At 39.0% G+C, this 23,682-nt stretch overlaps 1 protein-coding gene across 1 annotated transcript; it reads right to left on the bottom strand.

The window, feature by feature from the left end:
* Positions 1 to 309: 309 nt before the first annotated feature.
* Positions 310 to 2,179, bottom strand: LOC130706253 (RNA exonuclease 1 homolog). The gene is given in 3 exon segments (XM_057537641.1): positions 310 to 1,071; positions 1,074 to 1,399; positions 2,038 to 2,179. Coding segments are annotated over 3 exon segments (1,230 nt in total).
* Between the last annotated feature and the right edge of the window lie 21,503 nt (positions 2,180 to 23,682).

The raw sequence follows: 23,682 nt of genomic DNA, 5'->3' as shown, positions 1-23,682 counted from the left end.
CCTGGACCCATTACTTCAACTTTAAACCATCTTTCACCATTATTCACACACTGCCTACAAAGGTGAATCAAATCTCAAACGACTTCATTCCTCCCCCCACTCCTCCCCAATCACAACTTTAGAAATCACTGTGGAAATTTAATCTTTAAAATGTAATAAATAAACCTCAACAGTGCTTTTCCTTCTCCTCTTCCCTTTGAAAGCGTCGAGAAACCTCGTGTTATTATAGACCAAACTCTACTGCCAGCAGTGGATGCCAAGGAGTCACGGAAGCAATGCAGAGGTTTAAGATATTCTTGGACAAAGTGGTTACTTCTTTCCTTTCAGTTCGTCTTTTACCTTCCATAGGACCAGTTCCATGCAGGCGGTTGCATTTTCACTTGAATTGTGACCATCATCCTGAATGATTCTCCTCAGGTAGTCAGGCACTAGACTCTTAAGGGATCTTTTGTGAGGTAAACCTAGCCAATGAGAAAACATAACTGTCGTGTCCACAACTGAAGTATGAGTTTTAAGTGCATAGAGACTATGTTCAAAGCTATGTCCAATTAGTACAGTGTCAGCACTGAACAGGTTCAACAAGATGGCTTGCACATCATGGATTGAGGTTTTTGTGTTCTTCAAGTCGTCTTCAACCACACCAGAAAACCTAGTGTTATAGTCAATGACTTCATCTGGTTTCACAAATGTATCATAGACCACCTGGAGGCTGTGATCAACCACTGTCACTCGAGTAAGTTCCAAACCTTTGACTGTATAGCACATCTCATAATTCACAGCTAATACACTGTGATACCTGTCGGGGTGTGGGAACTTAACAAAAGTCTTCACAAAGCCCTCTAGGTTTTCTTTTTGATCATGAACATGAAGCTTGGCAACCTGACACCTGGGGGATCCAAGGACCCCTTCAAAACAGCTGTACTGCCTTTCTAAGCCACCAAGGACTTTGTGACTCAACACTTGGCCAAAGTGGTAATGACATTCTTCTACCCTGCTGTGTTTGCCTGCGGAAGTCACGCCATAGATCTTCCCACATCGACAGCACATTCATACTAATCTTCTTAGAAGGATCATTTACAAGAATTTTTTGTCATGCCTGGGTTTAAAAGAACACTTCCTGGCTTGTCAGGGTTGGGTTGGGGGTAGCTATTTTCATGTAACTGTTCTTCAGTTAGAAGGTAGTCTTTAAGATGTCTGTAGAGAATAGTTCCTGTGAGCACATTTTTCTTTTCATTCTTTTTCAATCCAGTTGTCTTTTTGTCGTTACTGCTTCCAGACACATCTTGGCCTCTCAGCTTCTTAAGAATATTTATTGCTATGTTCACATATATATTTTGACTGCCACAGTGTTCATAAGTGGCCTTTTCTTCTATTTTAGCCTTGTTAAAAGCCTCATCCTCTGTTTTATAAAGTCTCAAATACTTCCCAAAAAAGGAGGTGGGCAGAGCGTTATCTTACTTCGTCGGGTACTTTGGACGAGGATTCTGATGCTCCTAAAGCCTGCTTCAGATGAGCCACCTTATATTTCAACATCTTTACAGAAAAAGAAGCAATACTTTTCACAGGAAAGTGTGATCTATTTGGCCTTGCAGTTGGATTTTCCTTTGAAGAACTACATCCACATGAGGGCTGTTTGATGTACATGAATTTTCTCCTGAGGCTTTCCTTTGGGTCTGTGAGGCTGGACATGCAAATGTACTTTTCGGGGCTTCCCTGGTGGCGCAGTTGTTGAGAATCTGCCTGCCAATGCAGGGGACACGGGTTCGAGCCCTGGTCTGGGAAGATCCCACATGCCGCAGAGCAACTAGGCCCTTGAGCCACAATTACTGAGCCTGCGCGTCTGGAGCCTGTGCTCTGCAACAAGAGAGGCCGCGATAGTGAGAGGCCCGCACACCATGATGAAGAGTGGCCCCCGCTTGCCGCAACTAGAGAAAGCCCTCGCACAGAAACGAAGACCCAACACAGCCATAAATTAATTAATTTTTAAAAATGTACTTTTCGTCTGTCCTGAAGTGGCAGCAACAAAAGCCTGCTCACCTTTAATGGCAGCCATTATCTGCACTGACTGTTGTTGGGCCTGAAGGATTCCAGTGTGACTAATTAGTGGTGGGACTGGTCCCCTGAATGGGCTAGTGATATCTTTACTGATTGGAACATCAAACTTGGCAGTGTGTGCCATTTCCCTTTTTGGTCCAGAAATTTTCTGGTAATACAGCATATCTAATTCTATTTCCTTTCCTGAAACCTACTTAGCAGTCTCTCCCTTATGAACTTTGCTTTGTGTGAACTCACTGAAAATTCGAAGACATTCCTTCATAGTGTCATCAGAATCAGAGAGAGTGTCATTTTCAGTACATTCTATTTCAAAATCAAATTCAACTAATCTGCTGTCTTCAAAAGTAGTGAAGCCCTTACTATCGTCTTGTATTCTCAGAATTTTGTCTTTCACATGGTTAGCTTGGTGAATATCACCATTCAGTTTCTTCTTTATGAGTATCAATTGTTTTTACACATCTTGTGCTGTTTGGATAACTTTCATTATGACTTTCCTTCTGTATTTCTTTGTCATTAAGAGGTGCATAAGATATACTTTCTTCTGAAATACAGACATACTTTTTCTCACTACCGAAGCTTCCCATCTTAGAAATGTGGTTTCTAACAGAACACAAGTTTTGTTACCTTTAATACCTACCTTTAATACCTTAATCATTCTTTTGGGAGCAGGCTATTTTCAGGAAAACCTTGTCTCACATTTGTGTCACTCAAGGAGGCCACAGGGCTTTGCAATAGCTCTTCAAGTGCTAAAGTAACCTGGAGAGCCTCTTCCACTTTTCTTCAACTTCAGTCTTGACTGACTCCATTTCTTTGTTGATACTTTCCAATTCTTCCATAGTTGTGCCCATGAATTCAACATGGCTCCTCTGCACCCCAAGCACCGCCAAGCTGCTGCAACCACCTGCCCCACTCAGTTCCCACCACATTTCCCGGTGTTTGAACTGGCAGTACAAACGCTAGCACCAATGTCCAGGGCTGTCAAAAGGACATGGAAAATGGCAAAACTAACACTCGGAGGGTAGCATGGGCCATTACTCAAGGCCACCTCCTCTGGCTCCGAAACTGTGCACACTGCTGGCAAAACCAGGCAAAGGTGAACACCCGCCCTGCTGATTTGCTAGTACTTTAATTATTTTTGCATCTATGATAATGAGTGAGATTGGCATCTAATTTTCTTTCAATACTTTAACCTGATTTTGGTATTAGGGTTATGCAATCTCATAAAACAATTTAAGAGTTGTTCCTCCCTCCCCTATTCTCGGAAAGAGTTTGTGTAATATTGGTGTTATTTCTTTCTGAAATGTTTGATAAAATTCAAAATCATCTAGACTTGTAGTTTGCTTTCTGAGATAAATGTTGATCTTTTTTTCATTCAATTTATTCGGAATTGGCAATACCTTTCAATTTAAATATTCATGTCTGTCTTCATTTCTGAGAAATTATCTTCTTTTTAAAATTTATTGCATCACATCTATTTTATCTGTCTTCTTTTTTAGGAATCACTATTTTAAAAAGGTTGAACCCATAGGAGCACCTCAATACATAAGGCAACTGCTAAAAGCTATAAAACAGGAAATCGACAGTAAGACAATAATAGTGGGGGACTTTAACACCTCATTTACAACAATAGACAGATCATCCAAACAGAAAACTAATAAGAAAACACAAGATTTGAATGATACAATAGATCAGATAGATTCAATTGATATTTATCGGACATTCCATCCAAAAACAGCAGATTACACTTTCTTCTCAAGTGTGCATGGAACATTCTCCAGGATAGATCACATCTTGGGTCACAAATCAAGCCTCGGTAAATTTAAGAAAATTGAAATCATATCAAGAATCTTTTCTGACCACAATGCTATGAGATTAGAAATCAATTACAGGGAAAAACAAAAAAAAACACACAAAAAAACTTGGAGGCTAAACAATACGTTACTAAATAACCAAGAGATCACCAAGAAACCAAAGAGGAAATCAAAAAATACCTAGAGACAAATGACAATGAAAACACGATGATCCAAAACCTGTGAGATGCAGCAAAAGCAGTTCTAAAAGGGAAGTTTATAGCAATACAAGCCTACCTCAAGAAACAAGAAAAATCTCAATAAACAATCTAACCTAACACCTAAAGGAACTAGAGGAAGAAGAACAAACAAAACCCAAAGTTAGAAGAAGGAAAGAAATCATAAAGATCAGAGTAGAAATAAATGAAATAGAAACAAAGAAAACAATAGCAAAGATCAATAAAACTAAAAGCTGGTTAGAGAGCCTCATCCACCAGAGGGCAGAGAGCAGAAGCAAGAAGAACTACAATCCTGCAGCCTGCGGAACAAAAACCACATTCACAGAAAGACAGACAAGATGAAAATGCAGAAGGCTATATACCAGATGAAGGAACAAGATAAAACCCCAGAAAAACAACTAAATGAAGTGGAGATAGGCCACCTTCCAGAAAAAGAATTCAGAATTATGATAGTGAACATGATCCAGGACCTCGGAAATAGAATGGAGGCAAAGATCGAGAAGATGCAAGAAATGTTTAACAAAGACCTAGAAGAATTAAAGAACAAACAAACAGAGATGAACAATACAATAACAGAAATGAAAACTACACTAGAAGGAATCAATAGCAGAATAACTGAGGCAGAAGAACGGATAAGTGACCTGGAAGACAGAATGGTGGAATGCACTGCTGCAGAACAGACTAAAGAAAAAAGAATGAAAAGAAATGAAGACAGCCTAAGAGACCTCTGGGACAACATTAAACGCAACAACATTTGCATTATAGGGGTCCCAGAAGGAGAAGAGAGACAGAAAGGACAGAGAAAATATTTGAAGAGATTATAGTGGAAAACTTCCCTAACACGGGAAAGGAAATAGCCACCCAAGTCCAGGAAGCGCAGTGAGTCCCATACAGGATAAATCCAAGGAGAAACACACCGAGACACATAGTAATCAAATTGGCAAAAATTAAAGACAAAGAAAAATTATTGAAAGCAGCAAGGGAAAAACGACAAATAACATACAAGGGAACTCCCATAAGGTTAACAGCTGATTTCTCAGCAGAAACTCTACAAGCCAGAAGGGAGTGGCATGATATACTTGAAGTGATGAAAGGGAAGAACCTACAACCAAGATTACTCTACCCAGCAAGGATCTCATTCAGATTTGATGGAGAAATCAAAAGCTTTACAGACAAGCAAAAGCTAAGAGAATTCAGCACCACCAAACCAGCTCTACAACAAATGCTAAAGGAACTTCTCTAAGTGGGAAACACAAGAGAAGAAAAGGACCTACAAAAACAAACCCAAAACAATTAAGAAGACGGTCTAGGAACATACATATCGATAATTACCTTAAACGTGAATAGATTAAATGCTCCAACCAAAAGACACAGGCTTGCTGAATGGATACAAAAACAAGACCCATATATATGCTGTCTACAAGAGACCCACTTTAGACCTAGGGACACATACAGACTGAAAGTGAGGGGATGGAAAAAGATATTCCATGCAAATGGAAATCAAAAGAAAGCTGGAGTAGCTATACTCATATCAGATAAAATAGACTTTAAAATAAAGAATGTTACAAGAGACAAGGAAGGACACTACATAATGATCAAGGGATCAATCCAAGAAGAAGGTATAACAATTATAAATATATATGCACCCAACATAGGAGCACCTCAATGCATAAGGCAACTGCTAACAGCTGTAAAAGAGGAAATCGACAGTAACACAATAATAGGGGGGACCTTTAACACCTCACTTACACCAATGGACAGTTCATCCAAAATGAAAATAAATAAGGAAAGAGAAGCTTTAAATGACACAATAGACCAGATAGATTTAATTGATATTTATAGGACATTCCATCCAAAAACAGCAGATTACACTTTCTTCTCAAGTGCGCATGGAACATTCTCCATGATAGATCACATCTTGGGTCACAAATCAAGCCTCAGTAAGTTTAAGAAAATTGAAATCATATCAAGTATCTTTTCTGACCACAACGCTATGAGATTAGAAATCAATTACAGGGAAAAAAATGTAAAAAACACAAACACATGGAGGCTAAACAATACATTACTAAATAACCAAGAGATCACTAAACAAATGAAAGAGGAAATCAAAAAATACCTAGAGACAAATGACAATGAAAACACGATGATCCAAAACCTATGGAATGCAGCAAAAGCAGTTCTAAGAGGGAAGTTTATAGCTATACAAGCCTACCTCAAGAAACAAGAAAAATCTCAAGTAAACAATCTAACATTACACCTAAAGGAACTAGAGAAAGAAGAACAAACAAAACCCAAATTTAGCAGGAGGAAAGAAATCGTAAAGATCAGAGCAGAAATAAATGAAATAGAAACAAAGAAAACAATAGCAAAGATCAATAAAACTAAAAGCTGGTTCTTTGAGAAGATAAACAAAATTGATAAGCCATTAGCCAGACTCATCAAGAAAAAGAGGGAGAGGACTCAAATCAATAAAATTAGAAATGAAAAAGGAGAAGTTACAACAGACACCACAGAAATACAAAGCATCCTAAGAGACTACTACAAGCAACTCTATGCCAATATAATGGACAACCTGGAAGAAATGGACAAATTCTTAGAAAGGTATAACCTTCCAAGACTGAACCAGGAAAAAACAGAAAATATGAACAGACCAATCACAAGTTATGAAATTGAAACTGTGATTAAAAATCTTCCAACAAACAAAAGTCCAGGACCAGGTGGCTTCACAGGTGAATTCTATCAAACATTTAGAGAAGAGCTAACACCTATCCTTCTCAAACTCTTCCAAAAAACTGCAGGGGAAGGAACACTCCCAACTCATTCTTTGAGGCCACCATCACCCTGATACCAAAACCAGACAAAGATACTACAAAAAAAGAAAATTACAGACCAATATCACTGATGAATATAGATGCAAAAATCCTCAACAAAATACTAGCAAACAGAATCTAACAACACATTAAAAGGATCATATACCATGATCAAGTGGGATTTATCCCAGGGATGCAAGCATTCTTCAATATACGCAAATCAATCAATGTGATACACCATATTAACAAACTGAAGAATAAAAACCATATGATCATCTCAATAGATGCAGAAAAAGCTTTTGACAAAATTCAACACCCATTTATGATAAAAAGTCTCCAGAAAGTGGGCATAGAGGGAACCTACCTCAACATAATAAAGGCCATATATGACAAATCCACAGCAAACATTCTTCCCAATGGTGAAAAACTGAAAGCATTTCCTCTAAGATCAGGAAAGAGACAAGGATGTCCACTCTCACCACTATTATTCAACATAGTTTTGGAAGTCCTAGCCACGGCAATCAGAGAAGCAAAAGAAATAAAAGGAATACAAATTGGAAAAGAAGAAGTAAAACTGTCACTGTTTGCAGATGACATGATACTATATGTAGATAATCCTAAAGATGCCACGAGAAAGCTAGTAGAGCTAATCAATGAATTTGGTAAAGTTGCAGGATGCAAAGTTAATGCACAGAAATCTCTTGCATCCCTATACACTAATGATGAAAAATCTGAAAGAGAAATTATGGAAACACTCCCATTTACCATTGCAACACAAAGAATAAAATACCTAGGAATAAACCTACCTAGGGAGACAAAAGACCTGGATGCAGAAAACTATAAGACACTGATGAAAGAAATTAGAGATGATACAAACAGCTGGAGAGATATACCATTTTATTGGATTGGAAGAAACAATATTGTGAAAATGACTATACTACCCAAAGCATTCTACAGATTCAATGCAATCCTTATCAAGTTACCAATGGCATTTTTTACATAAGCAGAACAAAAAATCTTAAAATTTGTATGGAGATACAAAATACCGCGATTAGCCAAAGCAGTCTTGAGGGAAAAAAACGGAGCTGGAGGAATCAGACTCCCTGACTTCAGACTATAGTACAAAGCTACAGTAATCAAGACAGTATGGTACTGGCACAAAAATAGAAATATAGATCAATGGAACAAGATAGAAAGCCCAGAGATAAACCCACACACGTATGGTCTAATAATCTATGACAAAGGAGGCAAGGATATACAATGGAGAAAAGAGACTCCTTCGATAAGTGGTGCTGGGAAAACTGGACAGCTACATGGAAAAGAATGAAATTAGAACACTCCCTAACACCATACACAAAAATAAACTCAAAATTTATTAGAGACCTAAATGTAAGACCAGACACTATAAAACTCTTAGAGGAAAACATAGGAAGAACACTCTTTGACGTAAAACACAGCAAGATCTTTTTTGATCCAACTCCTAGAGTAATGGAAATAAAAACAAAAATAAACAAATGGGACCTAATGAAACTTCAAAGCTTTTGCAAAGCAAAGGAAGCTACAAACAACACAAAACGACAGCCCTCAGAATGGGAGAAAATATTTGCAAACGAATCAATAGACAAAGGATTAATCTCCAAAATATATAAACAGCTCATGCAGCTCAATATTAAAAAAACAAACAACCCAATCAAAAAATTGGCAGAAGACCTAAATAGACATTTCTCCAAAGAAGACATACAGATGGCCAAGAAGCATATGAAAATTTTCTCAACATCACTAACTATTAGAGAAATGTAAATCAAAACTACGATGAGGTATCACCTCACACCAGTTAGAATGGGCATCATCAGAAATATCTACAAATAACAAATGCTGGAGAGGGTGTGGAGAAAAGGGAACCCTCTTGCACTGTTGGTGGGAATGTAAATTGATACAGCCACTATGGAGAACAGTATGGAGGTTCCTTAAAAATCTAAAAAATAGAATTACCATATGATCCAACAATCCCACTACTGGGCATATACCCTGAGAAAACCATAATTCAAAAAGACACATGCACCCCAATGTTCATTGCAGCACTATTTACAATAGTCAATTCATGGAAGTAACCTAAATGCCCATCAACAGACCAATGGATAAAGAAGAAGTGGTACATATATACAATGGAATATTACTCAGCCATAAAATGGAATGAAATTGGGTCATTTGTAGAGACGTGGATGGATCTAGAGACTGTCATACAGAGTGAAGTAAGTCAGAAACAGATAAACAAATATTGTATATTAACGCATATATGTGGAACCTAGAAAAATGGTACAGATGAACCGGTTTGCAGGGCAGAAATAGAGACACAGATGTAGAGAACAAACGTATGGACACCAAGGGGGAAAGTGGCGGGGGGGCAGTGTGATGAACTGGGAGATTGGGATTGACATATATACACTAATATGTATAAAGTGGATAACTAATCAGAACATGCTGCATAAAAAAATGAATAAAATAAAATTCAAAAATTCAAAAAAAATTGAAAAGTTTGAACCTACTGGATTGATTCTCCATGTCCTAATTTTTTCTATTTTTTAGCTTTTTGTGGTTTTGCTCTATGCTCCTTGACTTTTTGTTGTAAATTTATAATATAAATAATAAATATTTATATAATTATTTTTAATTTCCAAGAGGTCTGTCTCATCCATAGTTGCTCTTTTGTTGTGTCAGCTTGTTCTTGCTTTATCAATTTAATATACTCCTGAATCTATGAGTGTACAAATTAGAAGGTCATAAATGTTATGTTTCCTGAATGCTCATTCCCTCTCTCTTTCCGCCCCCCCCCCCCAATTTGTTCTGTTTTCTCATTTGAGAACTTCTATTTTGTGTTGATTTTTTTCCTTAAATATCAGGTAATCCTTGGTTGTCCATTCATATTTCTGACTGAAGATCTAAGGTGATTAAAATAGAGAGCAGAGTTTTGTAGGGTACAATCCTCCAAACGCCTCTCTTGAATGGGAGAGAAATCTAAGTTCTATGTATATGTGTGAGGTTTCACCTTTTGCAGGTAAAGAGCAAGCAGACACATCCGAGTCTTTCTAGGTGCCAACATAAGGAAGTCTTTATTCCGGTGCTCTAGTTTCCACTGTAGAAACCCTAGCTCGATTTAAAGGGTTAAATTTCTTTTTTTTTTTTTTTGGCTCTATTTATTTAGCCACCCATTCCAATAAACATGTATTCACTTTGTTAGATCCTTTTTTAAAATTTAAAGTATAGATGATTTATATATTATATTAGTTTCTGATATATAATACAAGAGATTCAATATTTTTAAAGATTATACTCCATTTAAAGTTATTATAAAATATTGGCTATACAATATATTCTTGTAGTTTATTTTATACATAGTAGTTTGTACCTCTCAATCTCCTACTCATATCTGGCCCTTCCCCCCAACCTCTTCCCACTGGTACCCACTAGTTTGTTCTCTATAACTGTGAGTCGGTTTCTGCTTTGTTATATTTATTCATTTGTTATAATTTTTAGGTTTCACATATAATTGATACCAAACAGTACTTGTCCTTCTCTGTCTGAATTATTTCACTAAGCATAATACCCTCCAGATTCATCCATGTTGCTGCAAGTGGCTAAATGTCATTCTTTTTTACGTCTGAGTAATATTCCATTGTGTATATATTTCTTCTTTATACATTCATCTGTTTGATGGACACTTAGGTTGTTTCCGTATCTTGACTATTGTAAGTAATACTGTTATAAACATTGGGGTACAGGTAGCTTTTCAAATTAGTGTTTTCATTTTCACTGGATATATACCCATGAGCAGAATTGCTGGATCATATGGTAGTTCTATTACGAATTTTTGAGGAACCCACGTACGGTTTCCCTTAATGGCTGCATATTAAGTATATCATGCCAGTCCCTTTTGGCCTGCAAAGTTTCTGCAGAAAAATCACCTGATTGCTTTAAGGGGGTTCCTTTGTTTGTGACTCTTTGTTTTTCTCTTGCTGCCTTTAAAATTCTCTTTAACTTTTGCCATTTTAATTATGATATGTCTTGGTATGGATCTCTTTTGGTTTATATTGTTTGGCACTCTGTGCTTTCCGTACCTGGAAATCTGTTTTCTTCTTCAGCTTCAGAAAGTTTTCAGCCATAATTTCATCAAATACTCTTTGGCCTCTTTCTCTCTCTCTTCTTCTTCTTCCAGGACCCTTATAATATGAATGTTGGTATGCCTGATGTTGTCCTAGAGGTTCCTTAAAATACTCTTATTTTTTAAAATTTGTTTTCCTTTTTCCTGTTCTGATTGGGTGATTCCCATTATTCTATCTTTCAGATCACTTATTCATTCCTCTCTTTCACCTAGTCTGCTGTTAATTCCTTCTAAGTGTATTTCTCATTTATTGTATTCTTCAGTTCAGACCAGTTCTTTTTTATATTTTCTAGTCCCATGTTAAAATTCTTATTGTGTCTTTTTTTTTAACTGCTTTATTGGAGTATAATTGCTTTACAATGGTGTGTTAGTTTCTGCTTTATAACAAAGTGAATCAGTTATACATATATATATGTTCCCATATCTCTTCCCTCTTGCATCTCCCTCCCTCCCACCCTCCCTTTCCCACCCCTCTAGATGGTCACAAAGCACCGAGCTGATCTCCCTGTGCTATGCGGCTGCTTCCCACTAGCTACCTATTTTATGTTTGGTAGTGCATATATGTCCATGCCACTCTCTCACTTTGGCACAGCTTACCATACACCCTCCCCATATCCTCAAGTCCATTCTCTAGTAGGTCTGTGTCTTTATTCCCGTCTTGCCCCTAGGTTCTTCATGACCTTTTTTTTTTCTTAGATTCCATATATATGTGTTAGCATATGGTATTTGTTTTTCTCTTTCTGACTTACTTCACTCTGTATGACAGACTCTAGGTCCATCCACCTCACTACAAATAACTCAATTTCGTTTCTTTTTATGGTTGAGTAATATTCCATTGTATATATGTGCCACACCTTCTTTATCCATTCATCTTTTGATGGACACTTAGGTTGCTTCCATGTCTTGGCTATTGTAAATAGAGCTGCAATGAACATTGTGGTACATGACTCTTTTTGAATTATGGTTTTCTCAGGGTATATGCCCAGTAGTGGGATTGCTGGGTCGTATGGTAGTTCTATTTGTAGTTTTTTAAGGAACCTCCATACTGTTCTCCATAGTGGCTGTATCCATTTACATTCCCACCAACAGTGCAAGAGTGTTCCCTTTTCTCCACACCCTCTCCAGCATTTACGGTTTCTAGATTTTTTAATGATGGCCATTCTGACCGGTGTGAGATGATATCTCATTGTAGTTTTGATTTGCATTTCTCTCATGATTAATGATGTTGAGCATTCTTTCATGTGTTTGTTGGCAACCTGTATATCTTCTTTGGAGAAATGTCTATGTAGGTCTTCTGCCCATTTTTGGATTGGGTTGTTTGTTTTATTGATATTGAGCTGCATGAGCTGCTTATAAATTTTGGAGATTAATCCTTTGTCAGTTGCTTCATTTGCAAATATTTTCTCCCATTCTGAGGGTTGTCTTTTGGTCTTGTTTATGGTTTCCTTTGCTGTACAAAAGCTTTTAAGTTTCATTAGGTCCCATTTGTTTATTTTTGTTTTTATTTCCATTACTCTAGGAGGTGGGTCAAAAAGGGTCTTGCTGTGATTTATATCATAGAGTGTTCTGCCTATGTTTTCCTCTAAGAGTTTGATAGTGTCTGGCCTTACATTTAGGTCTTTAATCCATTTTGAGTTTATTTTTGTGTATGGTGTTAGGGAGTGTTCTAATTTCATACTTTTACATGTACCTGTCCAGTTTTCCCAGCACCAATTATTGAAGACACTGTCTTTACTCCACGGTATATTCTTGCCTCCTTTATCAAAGATAAGGTGACCATATGTGCGTGGGTTTACCTCTGGGCTTTCTATCCTGTTCCATTGATCTATATTTCTGTTTTTGTGCCAGTACCATACTGTCTTGATTACTGCAGCTTTGTAGTATATTCTGAAGTCAGGGAGACTGATTCCTCAAGCTCCATTTTTCTTTCTCAAGATTGCTTTGGCTATTCGGGGTCTTTTGCATTTCCATACAAATTGTGAAATTTTTTGTTCTAGTTCTGTGAAAAATGCCAGTGGTAGTTTGATAGGGATTGCATTGAATCTGTAGATTGCTTTGGGTAGTAGTGTCATTTTCACAATGTTGATTCTTCCCAATCCAAGAGCATGGTATATCTCTCCATCAATTTGTATCACCTTTAATTTCTTTCATCAGTGTCTTATAATTTTCTGCATACAGGTCTTTTGTCTCCTTAGGTAGGTTTATTCCTAGAATTTTATTCTTTTTGTTGCAATGGTAAATGGGAGTGTTTTCTTAATTTCACTTTCAGATTTTTCATCATTAGTGTATAGGAATGCTAGAGATTTCTGTGCATTAACTTTGTATCCTGCTACTTTTCCAAATTCATTGATTAGCTCCAGTAGTTTTCTGGTAGCATCTTTAGGATTCTCTATGTATAGTATCATGTCATCTCCAAACAGTGACAGCTTTACTTCTTCTTTTCCCATTTAGATTCTTTTATTTCTTTTTCTTCTCTGACTGCTTTGGCTAAAACTTCGAAAACTATGTTGAATAATAGTGGTGAGTGTGGGCAACCTTGTCTTGTTCCTGATCTTAGTTGAAATGGTTTCAGTTTTTCACCATTGAGGACGATGTTGGCTGTGGGTTTGTCATATATGGCCTTTAGTATGTTGAGGAAAGTTCCCTCTATGCCTATTTTCTGCAGGGTTTTTATCATAAATTGGTGTTGCATTTTGTCGAAAGCTTTCTCTGCATCGATTGAGATGATCATATGGCTTTTCTCCTTCAATTTGTTAATATGGTGTATCACATTGATTGATTTGCGTATATTGAAGAATCCTTGCATTCCTGGGATAAACACCACTTGATCATAGTGTATAATCCTTTTAATGTGCTGTTGGATTCTGTTTGCTAGTAGTTTGTTGAGGATTTTTTCATCTATGTTCATCAGTGATATTGGCTTGTAGTTTTCTTTCTTTGTGACATCTTTGCCTGGTTTTGGTATCAGGGTGATGTTGGCCTCATAGAATGAGTTTGGGAGTGTTCATCCCTCTGCTATATTTTGGAAGAGTTTGAGAAGGATAGGTGTTAGCTCTTCTCTAAATGTTTGATAGAATTCGCCTGTGAAGCCATCTGGTCCTGGGCTTTTGCTTGTTGGAAGACTTTTCATCACAGTTTCAATTTCAGTGCTTGTGATTGGTCTGTTCATATTTTCTATTTCTTACTGGTTCAGTCTCAGAAAGTTGTGCATTTCTAAGAATTTGTCCATTTCTTCCAGGTTGCCCATTTTATTGGCACATAGTTGCTTGTAGTAATCTCTCATGATCCTTTGTATTTCTGCAGTGTCAGTTGTTACTTCTCCTTTTTCATTTCTAATTCTATTGATTTGAGTCTTCTCCCTTCTTTTTGTTATGAGTCTGGCTAATGGTTTATCAATTTTGTTTATCTTCTCAAAGAACCAGCTTTTAGTTTTATTGATCTTTGCTATCATTTCCTTCATTTCTTTTTCATTTATTTCTGATCTGATCTTTATGATTTCTTTCCTTCTGCTAACTTTGGGGTTTTTTTGTTCTTCTTTCTCTAATTGCTTTAGGTGTAATGTTAGGTTGTTTATTTGAGATGTTTGCTTTTTCTTGTGGTAGGATTTTATTGCTATAAACTTCCCTCTTAGAACTGCTTTTGCTGCATCCCATAGGTTTTGGGACGTCGTGTTTTCATTGTCATTTTTTTCTAGGTATTTTTTGATTTCCTCTTTGATTTCTTCAGTGATCTCTTGGTTGTTAAGTAGTGTATTGTTTAGCCTCCATGTGCTTGTATTTTTTACAGATTTTTTCCTGTAATTGATATCTAGTCTCATAGTGTTGTGGTCGGAAAAGATACTTGATACGATTTCAATTTTCTTAAATTTTCTTACCAAGGCTTGATTTGTGACCCAAGATATGATCTATCCTGGAGAATGTTCCATGAGCACTTGAGAAGAATCTGTATTCTGTTGTTTTTGTATGGAATGTCCTATAAATATCAGTTAAGTCCATCTTGTTTAATGTATCATTTAAAGCTTCTGTTTCCATATTTATTTTCATTTTAGATGATCTGTCCATTGGTGAAAGTGGGGTGTTAAAGTCCCCTACTTTGATTGTGTTACTGTCGATTTCCCCTTTTATGGCTGTTAGTATTTGCCTTATATATTGAGGTGCTCCTATGTTGGGTGTATAAATATTTACAACTGTTATATCTTCTTCTTGGATCGATCCCTTGATCATAATGTAGTGTCCTTCTTTGTCTCTTGTAATAGTCTTTATTTTAAAGTCTATTTTGTCTAATATGAGAATTTCTACTCCAGCTTTCTTTTGATTTCCATTTGCATAGAATATCTTTTTCCATCCCCTCACTTTCAGTCTGTATGTGTCCCTAGGTCTGAAGTGGGTCTCTTGTTGACAGCATATGTACGGGTCTTGTTTTTGTATCCATTCAGCCAGTCTATGTCTTTTGGTTAGAGCATTGAATCCATTTACATTTAAGGTAATTATCGATATAGTGTTAAATTTCTTTAGAAAGTAGGCCTCTGATTTTCACTCAGTCACTGACTCTGCAGCTTATATCTGTATGCATGAGGGCATTTACGGGGTGTGGGAGCATTGGGTAGCCCAGTTGTTCCATATATAGTCATTTAATTAATTAAATTAATGATTGGTTCATAAACCACTCATTTTCTGTTGTAGACTGAATGTTTGTACCCCCCACCCCACCAAATCCATATGTTGAATACAAAACCCCCAATGTGTTGGTATTTGGAGGCAGGATCTTTTGGAAGTAATTGGGTTTAGATGAGGTCATGAGAGTGTGGTCCTCATAATGGGATTAGTGTCCTTATAAGAAGAGACCAGGGAGCTTGCTCTCTTTCTTTCCTCCATGTGAGAACACAGAGAGAAGCTGGCCCTCTGCAAGCCAGGAAGAGGGTTCTCACCAGAAACCAAATCTTCTAGCACCTTGATCTTTGAGTTCCAGCCTCCAGCAGTGTGAGAAATAAATGTCTGTTGTTTAAGCTACTCAGGCTATGGTAATTTGTTATAGCAGAATGAGAAGACTAATACATTATCCATACACGCCAAATCAGTCACAATAGGTTAGGTTATACTGCTACAGCCAACCTCCAAATCTCAGTAGTTGAATATAACAAAGGTTGATTTCTTGCTGACACTACATATCCATCATAGGTTGATGGAGGAGGTTACTCTAGTCCTCTCAGTCATTCAGAGACCCAGTCTGAGGAAGCAGCCATCATCTCAAATGATGCTAGTTGTCATGCAAGAGGGGAACAGAAACCCTGAATCTGCTTTATAATAAGAGCAAAGAGAACCTTCATATGGGTGTTAACCACTTGAGATTTCAGAAATCAGGGTTTGACCAGAATACCTTTAATGTATTTCATCTCATGGTTGCTCATTCAAGAACCAGGGTCATATAGTGTATACAGTAAATCCATTCCACTTTCCTCATCCTATAACTGCCTCTGGGTGCTAACCAAAGCAGCTCTTGATGTTAATGAGAGCTCTCACCCACCAAAATAAACTTTCCTAACTCTTAATTTTGTATTATGCAAAAATTTAAACATATACAAACAAAGAATAGTGTAATCATTACCCAGCTTTAACAATTATCAACTCATGTCCAATTTCGTTTATCTTATACCTCCACCAGGATTATTTTGAAGCAAATCCCAAATGTCATAGAACTTCACCCATATTTATTTTAGAATTTTAAAATCATGATCATCATATCTTAAAAATTAACAATTTTAATATCATCAAATATCTTGCCAGTGTTCATGTTTCCAAGTGTCTCATAATATTATATATTTTTAAGGTTTCTTGGAGCAGAATTAAAACTACACACAGTGTATTTCATTAACATGTATCAAGTCTATTTTAATCCATACATTTCCCACTCCATCTGTCTCTTCCCTTTCTTTGAAGTGTATTTGTTGAAGAAACTGAGTCAGTTGTTTCTCACAGCCTCCCTGTCATTTAAAATATTTCTCTGGACTTCCCTGGTGGCACAGTGGTTAAGAATATACCTCCCAATGCAGGGGACATGGGTTTGAGCCCTGGTCCGGGAAGATCCCACATGTCGTGGAGCAACTAAGCCCATGTGCCACAACTCCTGAGCCTGCACACCACAACTACTGAAGCCCGTGCGCCTAGAGCCCATGCTCCACAACAAGAGAAGCCGCCACAATGAGAAGCCTGTGCACCGCAACGAAGAGTAGCCCACGCTTGCCGCAACAAGAGAAAGCCCGTGCACAGCAACGAAGACCCAACGCAGCCAAAAAAAAAAAATGTAAGCAAATAAATAAATTTAAATAAATAAATAAAATATTTCCCTGGCCCTGTATTTCTTGTAAATTGGTAGCTGATCTAAAGGCTTGATAAGATTGGGGTTCAGTTTTCTGTCAAGAATACCTCATTGGTAGTATTGGGTTCTTCAACAGGAGGCACATAATATCTAGTGTCTGAAGTAGAGCTGATATGTGTTGCTGATGGATTAGATTAGGAGTTTGTGGGAAAGAAAGTATTCAAAGATGTCTCTAGTCTGAGAAATTGGATGAATAGTGGCATCATGTGTCATTCGGATAGGCTGGGGAGGAGCAGGTTAAGGGTGGAGAAGTAAGGGTGATTTTCTAAAACACAGTTTGAGATGCCTACTAGATTAGATATCCAAAAGGAGATATCAAGTTAGACGTACAAGTCTGGAGCTTAGTGCAGAGGGTCAGGACTAAAGATAAAAATTTGGGAGTCATCAATGTATAGATATTTAAAGCCAGGAGACTAGTTGAGAGGGAGTGAATGTAGAGAGAAGAGGTCTGGAAACTGAACCCTGAATCACTTTAACATTCTGAGATCAAGAAGAGGATTTGGAGAAATTCAAGGAGACTGAGAAAGGGTGGGCAGTGAGAGGGGAGGAAAACCAGGAGAGTGTGGTTTCTTAGAAACCAAGCAAAGAAAGTGTTTCAAGGTGGGCAGAGTAATGAACTGTGTCAAATGTTTCTAAATCTATTGGATTTAGCAAAATGGTGGTCTTGGGGACCTTAATAAAAGCCTGGGAGGAAAGGGTTTGAAGAAAGAATGAGAGATGAGAAACTGGAGCCAGAAGGTACAGGCGATTCTTTATAGTGCTTCACCATAGGGGATAGCAGAGAATTAGAGAGTAGTTGGAAGTGGATGAGGGTAAAGAGGAGCATATTGGTAAGTGATGGGACTGATTCAACAGACAGGAAAATATTGATGATCACAGGAGAAACAGAGGGTTTATTTACAGGAGCAAAGTCCTTGAGTAGGCTGGAGGGAATGAGGTCCAGTTCACAGTGGAAGAATGGGCCTATGAAAAGGGCATAGGGAGTTCATCCTTTGTGTCAAGAAGGAAGGCATATAGTACAAGCATGGATGTCTGAAGAATGACCAATTTGGTTGTGGGAAGGTGAGCTACTTGTCTTCTGATTGCTTCTGTTTAGACAAAAAATAAGAAGTGACTTTATCACAAAGAGTGGGGAGACAGAAGGATGTTGGAGTTTTGAGGAGAGAGGAAAAGGTGTGAAATAGTGAGCTAGAAGAATGAGAGGGTAAATGGCTAAGAAAATGTATGGTTGTCAGGAAATTAGGGGCACAAATACTGTGGTTACAAACTTAAAGTGAGACTTGTCAACATAGTTTGTTTTTGTTTTTTTTTAATTTTCCCTCCAGCCATGTTCAGCTGTTTGAGTGCAAGCATTGAGAAAGGGGAGAATTTGGTTGAACTAGGGCACAGTGGAGGTTTTGGAGGGTCAGAGAGGGATGGGAGCTGGAGTTGGATTAGAGGGTGTACAGAGCCAAGCAAAGAGAATGGTGCAGGTGATAATGGGAGGTTTGGACTCTCTTCTTGTGGTAATTTAGATTAACCAGGAATGTAAGGCATGAGGGGTCTGATGGTCTTTTGAAGAGAACAGGAAGAAGGTCATTCTGGCCTTCTTCCTGTTCCTCATACACACCACACTTATTCATATCTCAGGCTGTTTGGCTTGTTGTCCCCTGTCCTGGAACACCCTTTCTCTTTGGCTTGCTACCTCACTGCATTCAGGACTTCATTCAAATGTGGGCATCTCAGAGAAGGCTTCCCTGACCACTCTTTTTTAAAAGAGCAACCCTTCTTCTAGCCATTCTCTGTCTCTTCACTCTGCTTTATTTTTCTTCCCAGCACTTACACCCATCTGACACTTCTTTGTTTAATTATTTGTTTATTGTATCTATTATCAGAGTTTCAGCTGCATGAGAGATGAGAGAGGGACTTTGTTTTGTCCACTGTGGTATCCCCAGTGCCTAGCACAGCATCTGCCACATATTTGGTGCTCAGTTAACATTTGTTGAATAAATAAATGAATGATTAGTCCTTATTATAGCCTCCTTCTTTGGCTTGGTCTCTTGAGGTGGGTAGTATTGTGACAGCAAGAAGCCAGAGTGGAAGGAACCCTGTGGACTGCTTTATATCCTGATGTGGGTAGGGTTGAGGCAGTAGGGAGGGTGGTTAATAATTTCAGAAATCTGGAATGGAGCCAGAAACAGGTCCTCTAGTTTCCATCACGGTTGCTTTGGGAAAGGTGAGGTAGGACATGGGGCAGGAGGAAAGCAAGATCAGCTTCCCACCATATCCCTTCCCCCATTCCAGTGAGCAGTATTACTGGTCATAAGCAACCTGAAGTTCTCAAAGGCTATGACCTGGAAGTACTGGGTGGTGCAAGAAAAGAGCAGAGATAGTGTCTTTTGTTACTTAAATGTTTAGGGGTTCTAGGTAGAAGTGTATAAGATGTCAAACTTGGTTATCAGGGAGGTCAAAGGGCTCAAGAGTCCTGTGTGTGGCAGGCAGAATGCCAGAGCATTTGAGGGTGTAGTTCAGCATATTTCATCTGACAATTTATCTGAAGGAGATGAGCAGTGGACAGGTAGAGTGGTAATTGGAGACCCTGGAAAAGGCACAGGATAGATGGGTTCTTGATTTAACAAAGTGTGGCAGTGCAAGTCAAGGAGCTGGGGCATCTCCTGCAGGTACAAATAAGGCAGCAGATAATGGAACTGAAGTGGCAGGGCAGGAAATGGACTATCTTATTCAGGGTGTCTGCCCCACAGCAAATGTGGCACTGTAGCCTTAGGAGGGGAGGGATAAAAGTATAAGATAAAATCTCAGGATTTCCTACTCTATCCTTGGTCCTGTATGTTCTTCTGTGTCATTCAGAACACTGGGCTAGATGCAGGCCCACCAAAAGCCTCAACAAGCAAGTTGATTGTCAGGCTGTCTGCCAGGGTGGCAGTGAGGCCTAGGCAGAATACCCTTGCTGGGATCTCCCAAAGGCTGTGCTGGTGTAGATGTATGCCATGAAATCTACCAAAGCAGAGTGCTCCTGAGGCTCTGCCAGACCCTGATCATCTTGGGTACTGAATTGTTGCTGCCTCCTGACAGAGCCTGTCAGCACAGTAAGAGGCAGGGAATTCAAAATATCACCAAATGAAGAATTTCCTAAGGTGGGAGGGACAGTATCTGATTTCCCTTAGTTTTTTATTTGTACCAGGATTACTCAGACCAGGGGCTCATTGGAAGCCATGTTTGAGTGAAACAGAGTATCTTAGAGATAGACAACCACTCCTTGGTCCAGGAGGTCACAGAGGACAATAGCCACAAGGCCCTAGAATTTGATTGGAGTACTGCACAAGCCAGAGAACATGTATTAATCACTAGCTGCTATAACAAACAACTCTTACATCTCAGGGGTTTAGCACAATAGAAGTTTATTTCTCTTTCAAGTCAATCTGTTGGAGAATCTGTGACTCTTCTCCAAGTGGTGACTCAAGAACCCAGTTGTTTCCATCTTGAGGCTCTACCACATTGTGGCTTCAAGGCCACCCTAGTATTCCAGCAGTAGATGGAGACATGAGAGTGGAGAATCACACACCCATTACTTAACAATATTGGCCCTGAAATGATGCACATCATGCCTACTTATTGCACTGGTCATTTGACCCTGCCTAGAAGTCGGTAGGGCTGAGAAATTGATGGGAAGCCTCCTCCCAGAAACAATTCTACACTATGGAAGGTAAGCCTGGACCTTTGGTCGCCAGCTAGTGCTGTCTGCAACAGGACAGCCCCAGGAACATGAACTGTTCCAGTCCAACTTGAAATGCTGTCTTTCCCTAGTCCTTCTCATGCATACAGATAAATGGCCCACTGAGTTCAAATTTTTCAAATTCCTGGATCTGCTGGAACTGTTCAGCAGGATGCAATTAAGCAGAAGTAGGCAGCAAACCTCCTGTCCTCTTTTTCATAAATAATGGGGCTGCCACCAGGAGAATCTGAGTGCCAGAGGACCCTACACACAAGTTCTGCTTGAGGTACTCCCTGAATCTCAAGATTCTGACTTTGAAATGGTACCTCCTTTTGCGAGGCTCATGACCCTCAAGTGAGATCAATGGCGTAGTTGTGATTACTGTGTGGAACAGCTATTCTCCATCCCTCTCAGGTAGTTCTTTTCCAGGGTGCTTATTTGCTGGGTGAGGCAGACTGGACAGCCATTGATATGACCCACAGTTTGGCCTAGGTGAAGGACATGGCAGGGTCCTTCTGAGCCATGGATGCATGAACGATTGACAGCACCCATGGCCCTGTATAGTCCCTATCCTGACCCGTAAGCGTAAACAGGGTTTCATGGGTTCATTCTAGCAGATGTCTATTTATCTCATCCATTCAGACTTACTGTAGTTTCAGGAAAGTTGCCTAGCTAAGTCTCTTGAAGCAAGGTTTCATTTAAAAAGTTGTAAAATACCACAGAATCCACCCTTGCCTAGATCCACAGGTGGGCCCCAGACAGTGGTATACTGGTACATGTGTAATAAAACAGCTCTCCTAAAAAAAAAAAAGCTTTGATGATTTCCATGGTGCAAATACTCTCACTATGGCTGATAACAAGCTATCAAGGTTATACCATTGAATACAGAGTTGAGGAGAGATGTACAGTAACACCATATGTATGTTTTGTATTTCTACCATACAGATTGAATGGACATAATAACTTAAGGAGTGTAGATAACAGTAAAAGGTAGTAAAATCATTAGGAAGTGTTTAGTTTTGGGTATTTCCTACCTACGTTTTAATATAACATATTTAATAGTAAGTTTATATAATTTAATGTTTAATAATGGCTGTGATTAATAACCAGCAAGCAAAATTTCTGAAAATTTAGCAATCAGCTTTTGTGAACTGCTACAAGCTGGTCTAGCACACGACTGGTCCCAGTGCTCTCACCCCTGTACCATTGTTAGCCAGTCAGAGTAGAGAGAGGAGAGGAAGAGTGAGACTGGAAATGGACAATTTCCTTTCCCAGTGGACTGAGAAATTTCCCATCAGTGATAACAGGGTGCCCAGGACAAAGCACACAACCTGTCCCAGGGATAGGCACAATTGTACATGCTGGTGGCACGTGTGTCTAAAAGCAGACTTTGAGGGAACACAGCCTAAGTAGCTTTGTGAGCTCATTTGCAGCCTTGAGAGTGACTCATGTAAGAGCCTGAGTCATGAGTTGTACTGGATGGCCCCCACACACACATTGAATCATCAGTTTAGTCAGGCTTCCATCCTACTGGTGGAGTGGCTTGGAAACTCCTAGAATTGTCCTTTCTTGGTATCATCATTCTAACACAGGACCTATGCTGGTTAATCTATTCCTTCCCCTAGAAAAGGTAGAAAATATATGTACTGATGCCCTCTACTGAAGGGAGCAGAAGTTTGGCCATCACCTCCCTGCTCCCCACCACCCTCACACACACACAGAGCTGCCAGAAATTGATACTGAGCAGGGCCCTGTGGTGTTCCTGGGCACAAAGCCTTTCTGTGTCCCCCATTTCTTTGATTACAGGAAACAGCCTTCATTCAGCCTCCATCACCTTCCCTGAGTTCCAATGGGCAGATCCAAGCAGGTGTTAATTAGGGAAGGGAGGGGATGCGAGACCAGGGAGAAACAGTCAAGAGCAGCCCTGGGGCAAGGTCCTGTTTCCCCATCAACAATACACACAACAATATCTTTGAGCTATTTTGCAGATACTGAAACCCCCTCCAGATAGGAGGAGTTAACTATTAACGATGGTATGCTGCCCACAAGCATGTAGACCCCAGGCCAGTTGGACCTGAATGTTGATGATACTGACTCCTACATACCTCACCACCAACCCATCAGAAGAATGTCCACGAGCTGATCACGCCCTCTTTGAACAATTACTATAAAACTTCTCATTATCTTCTCCAAGTGGGGACACACAGTTTTTCAAGGCAGGAACCCGCTATGTCCCCCTTTGCTTGGCAAAGTAATAAAGCTATCCTTTTCTACTTCACCCAAAACTCTGTCTCCAAAATTTGCTTCGGCACTGGTGTACAGAGAAGCTGAGCTTTCGGCACCAAAAGCACACAGAATCTTTTAATAAAAGGGTTGCCAGTCTGCCTAGACAGAAGTCTCATCTGTCAAATCTGCCACTTGTTCATCCTTTTGGAGAGTTGTGAGGCCTAGGTGTCCATGAAGCATTTCAACTGTATGAGAAAGCACGCTTCATCTAAAACCACTTGGGCAGAAGCAGTAAGGGTGTGGTGGTAGTGCAAGG

The sequence above is a fragment of the Balaenoptera acutorostrata genome, chromosome X (genome assembly GCF_949987535.1).
Source record: "Balaenoptera acutorostrata chromosome X, mBalAcu1.1, whole genome shotgun sequence".
In the NCBI taxonomy this organism is placed as follows: Eukaryota; Metazoa; Chordata; class Mammalia; order Artiodactyla; family Balaenopteridae; genus Balaenoptera; species Balaenoptera acutorostrata.
The sequence above is the reverse complement of the archived record's forward strand: the minus strand, read 5'-3'. Positions and strand labels throughout refer to the sequence as shown.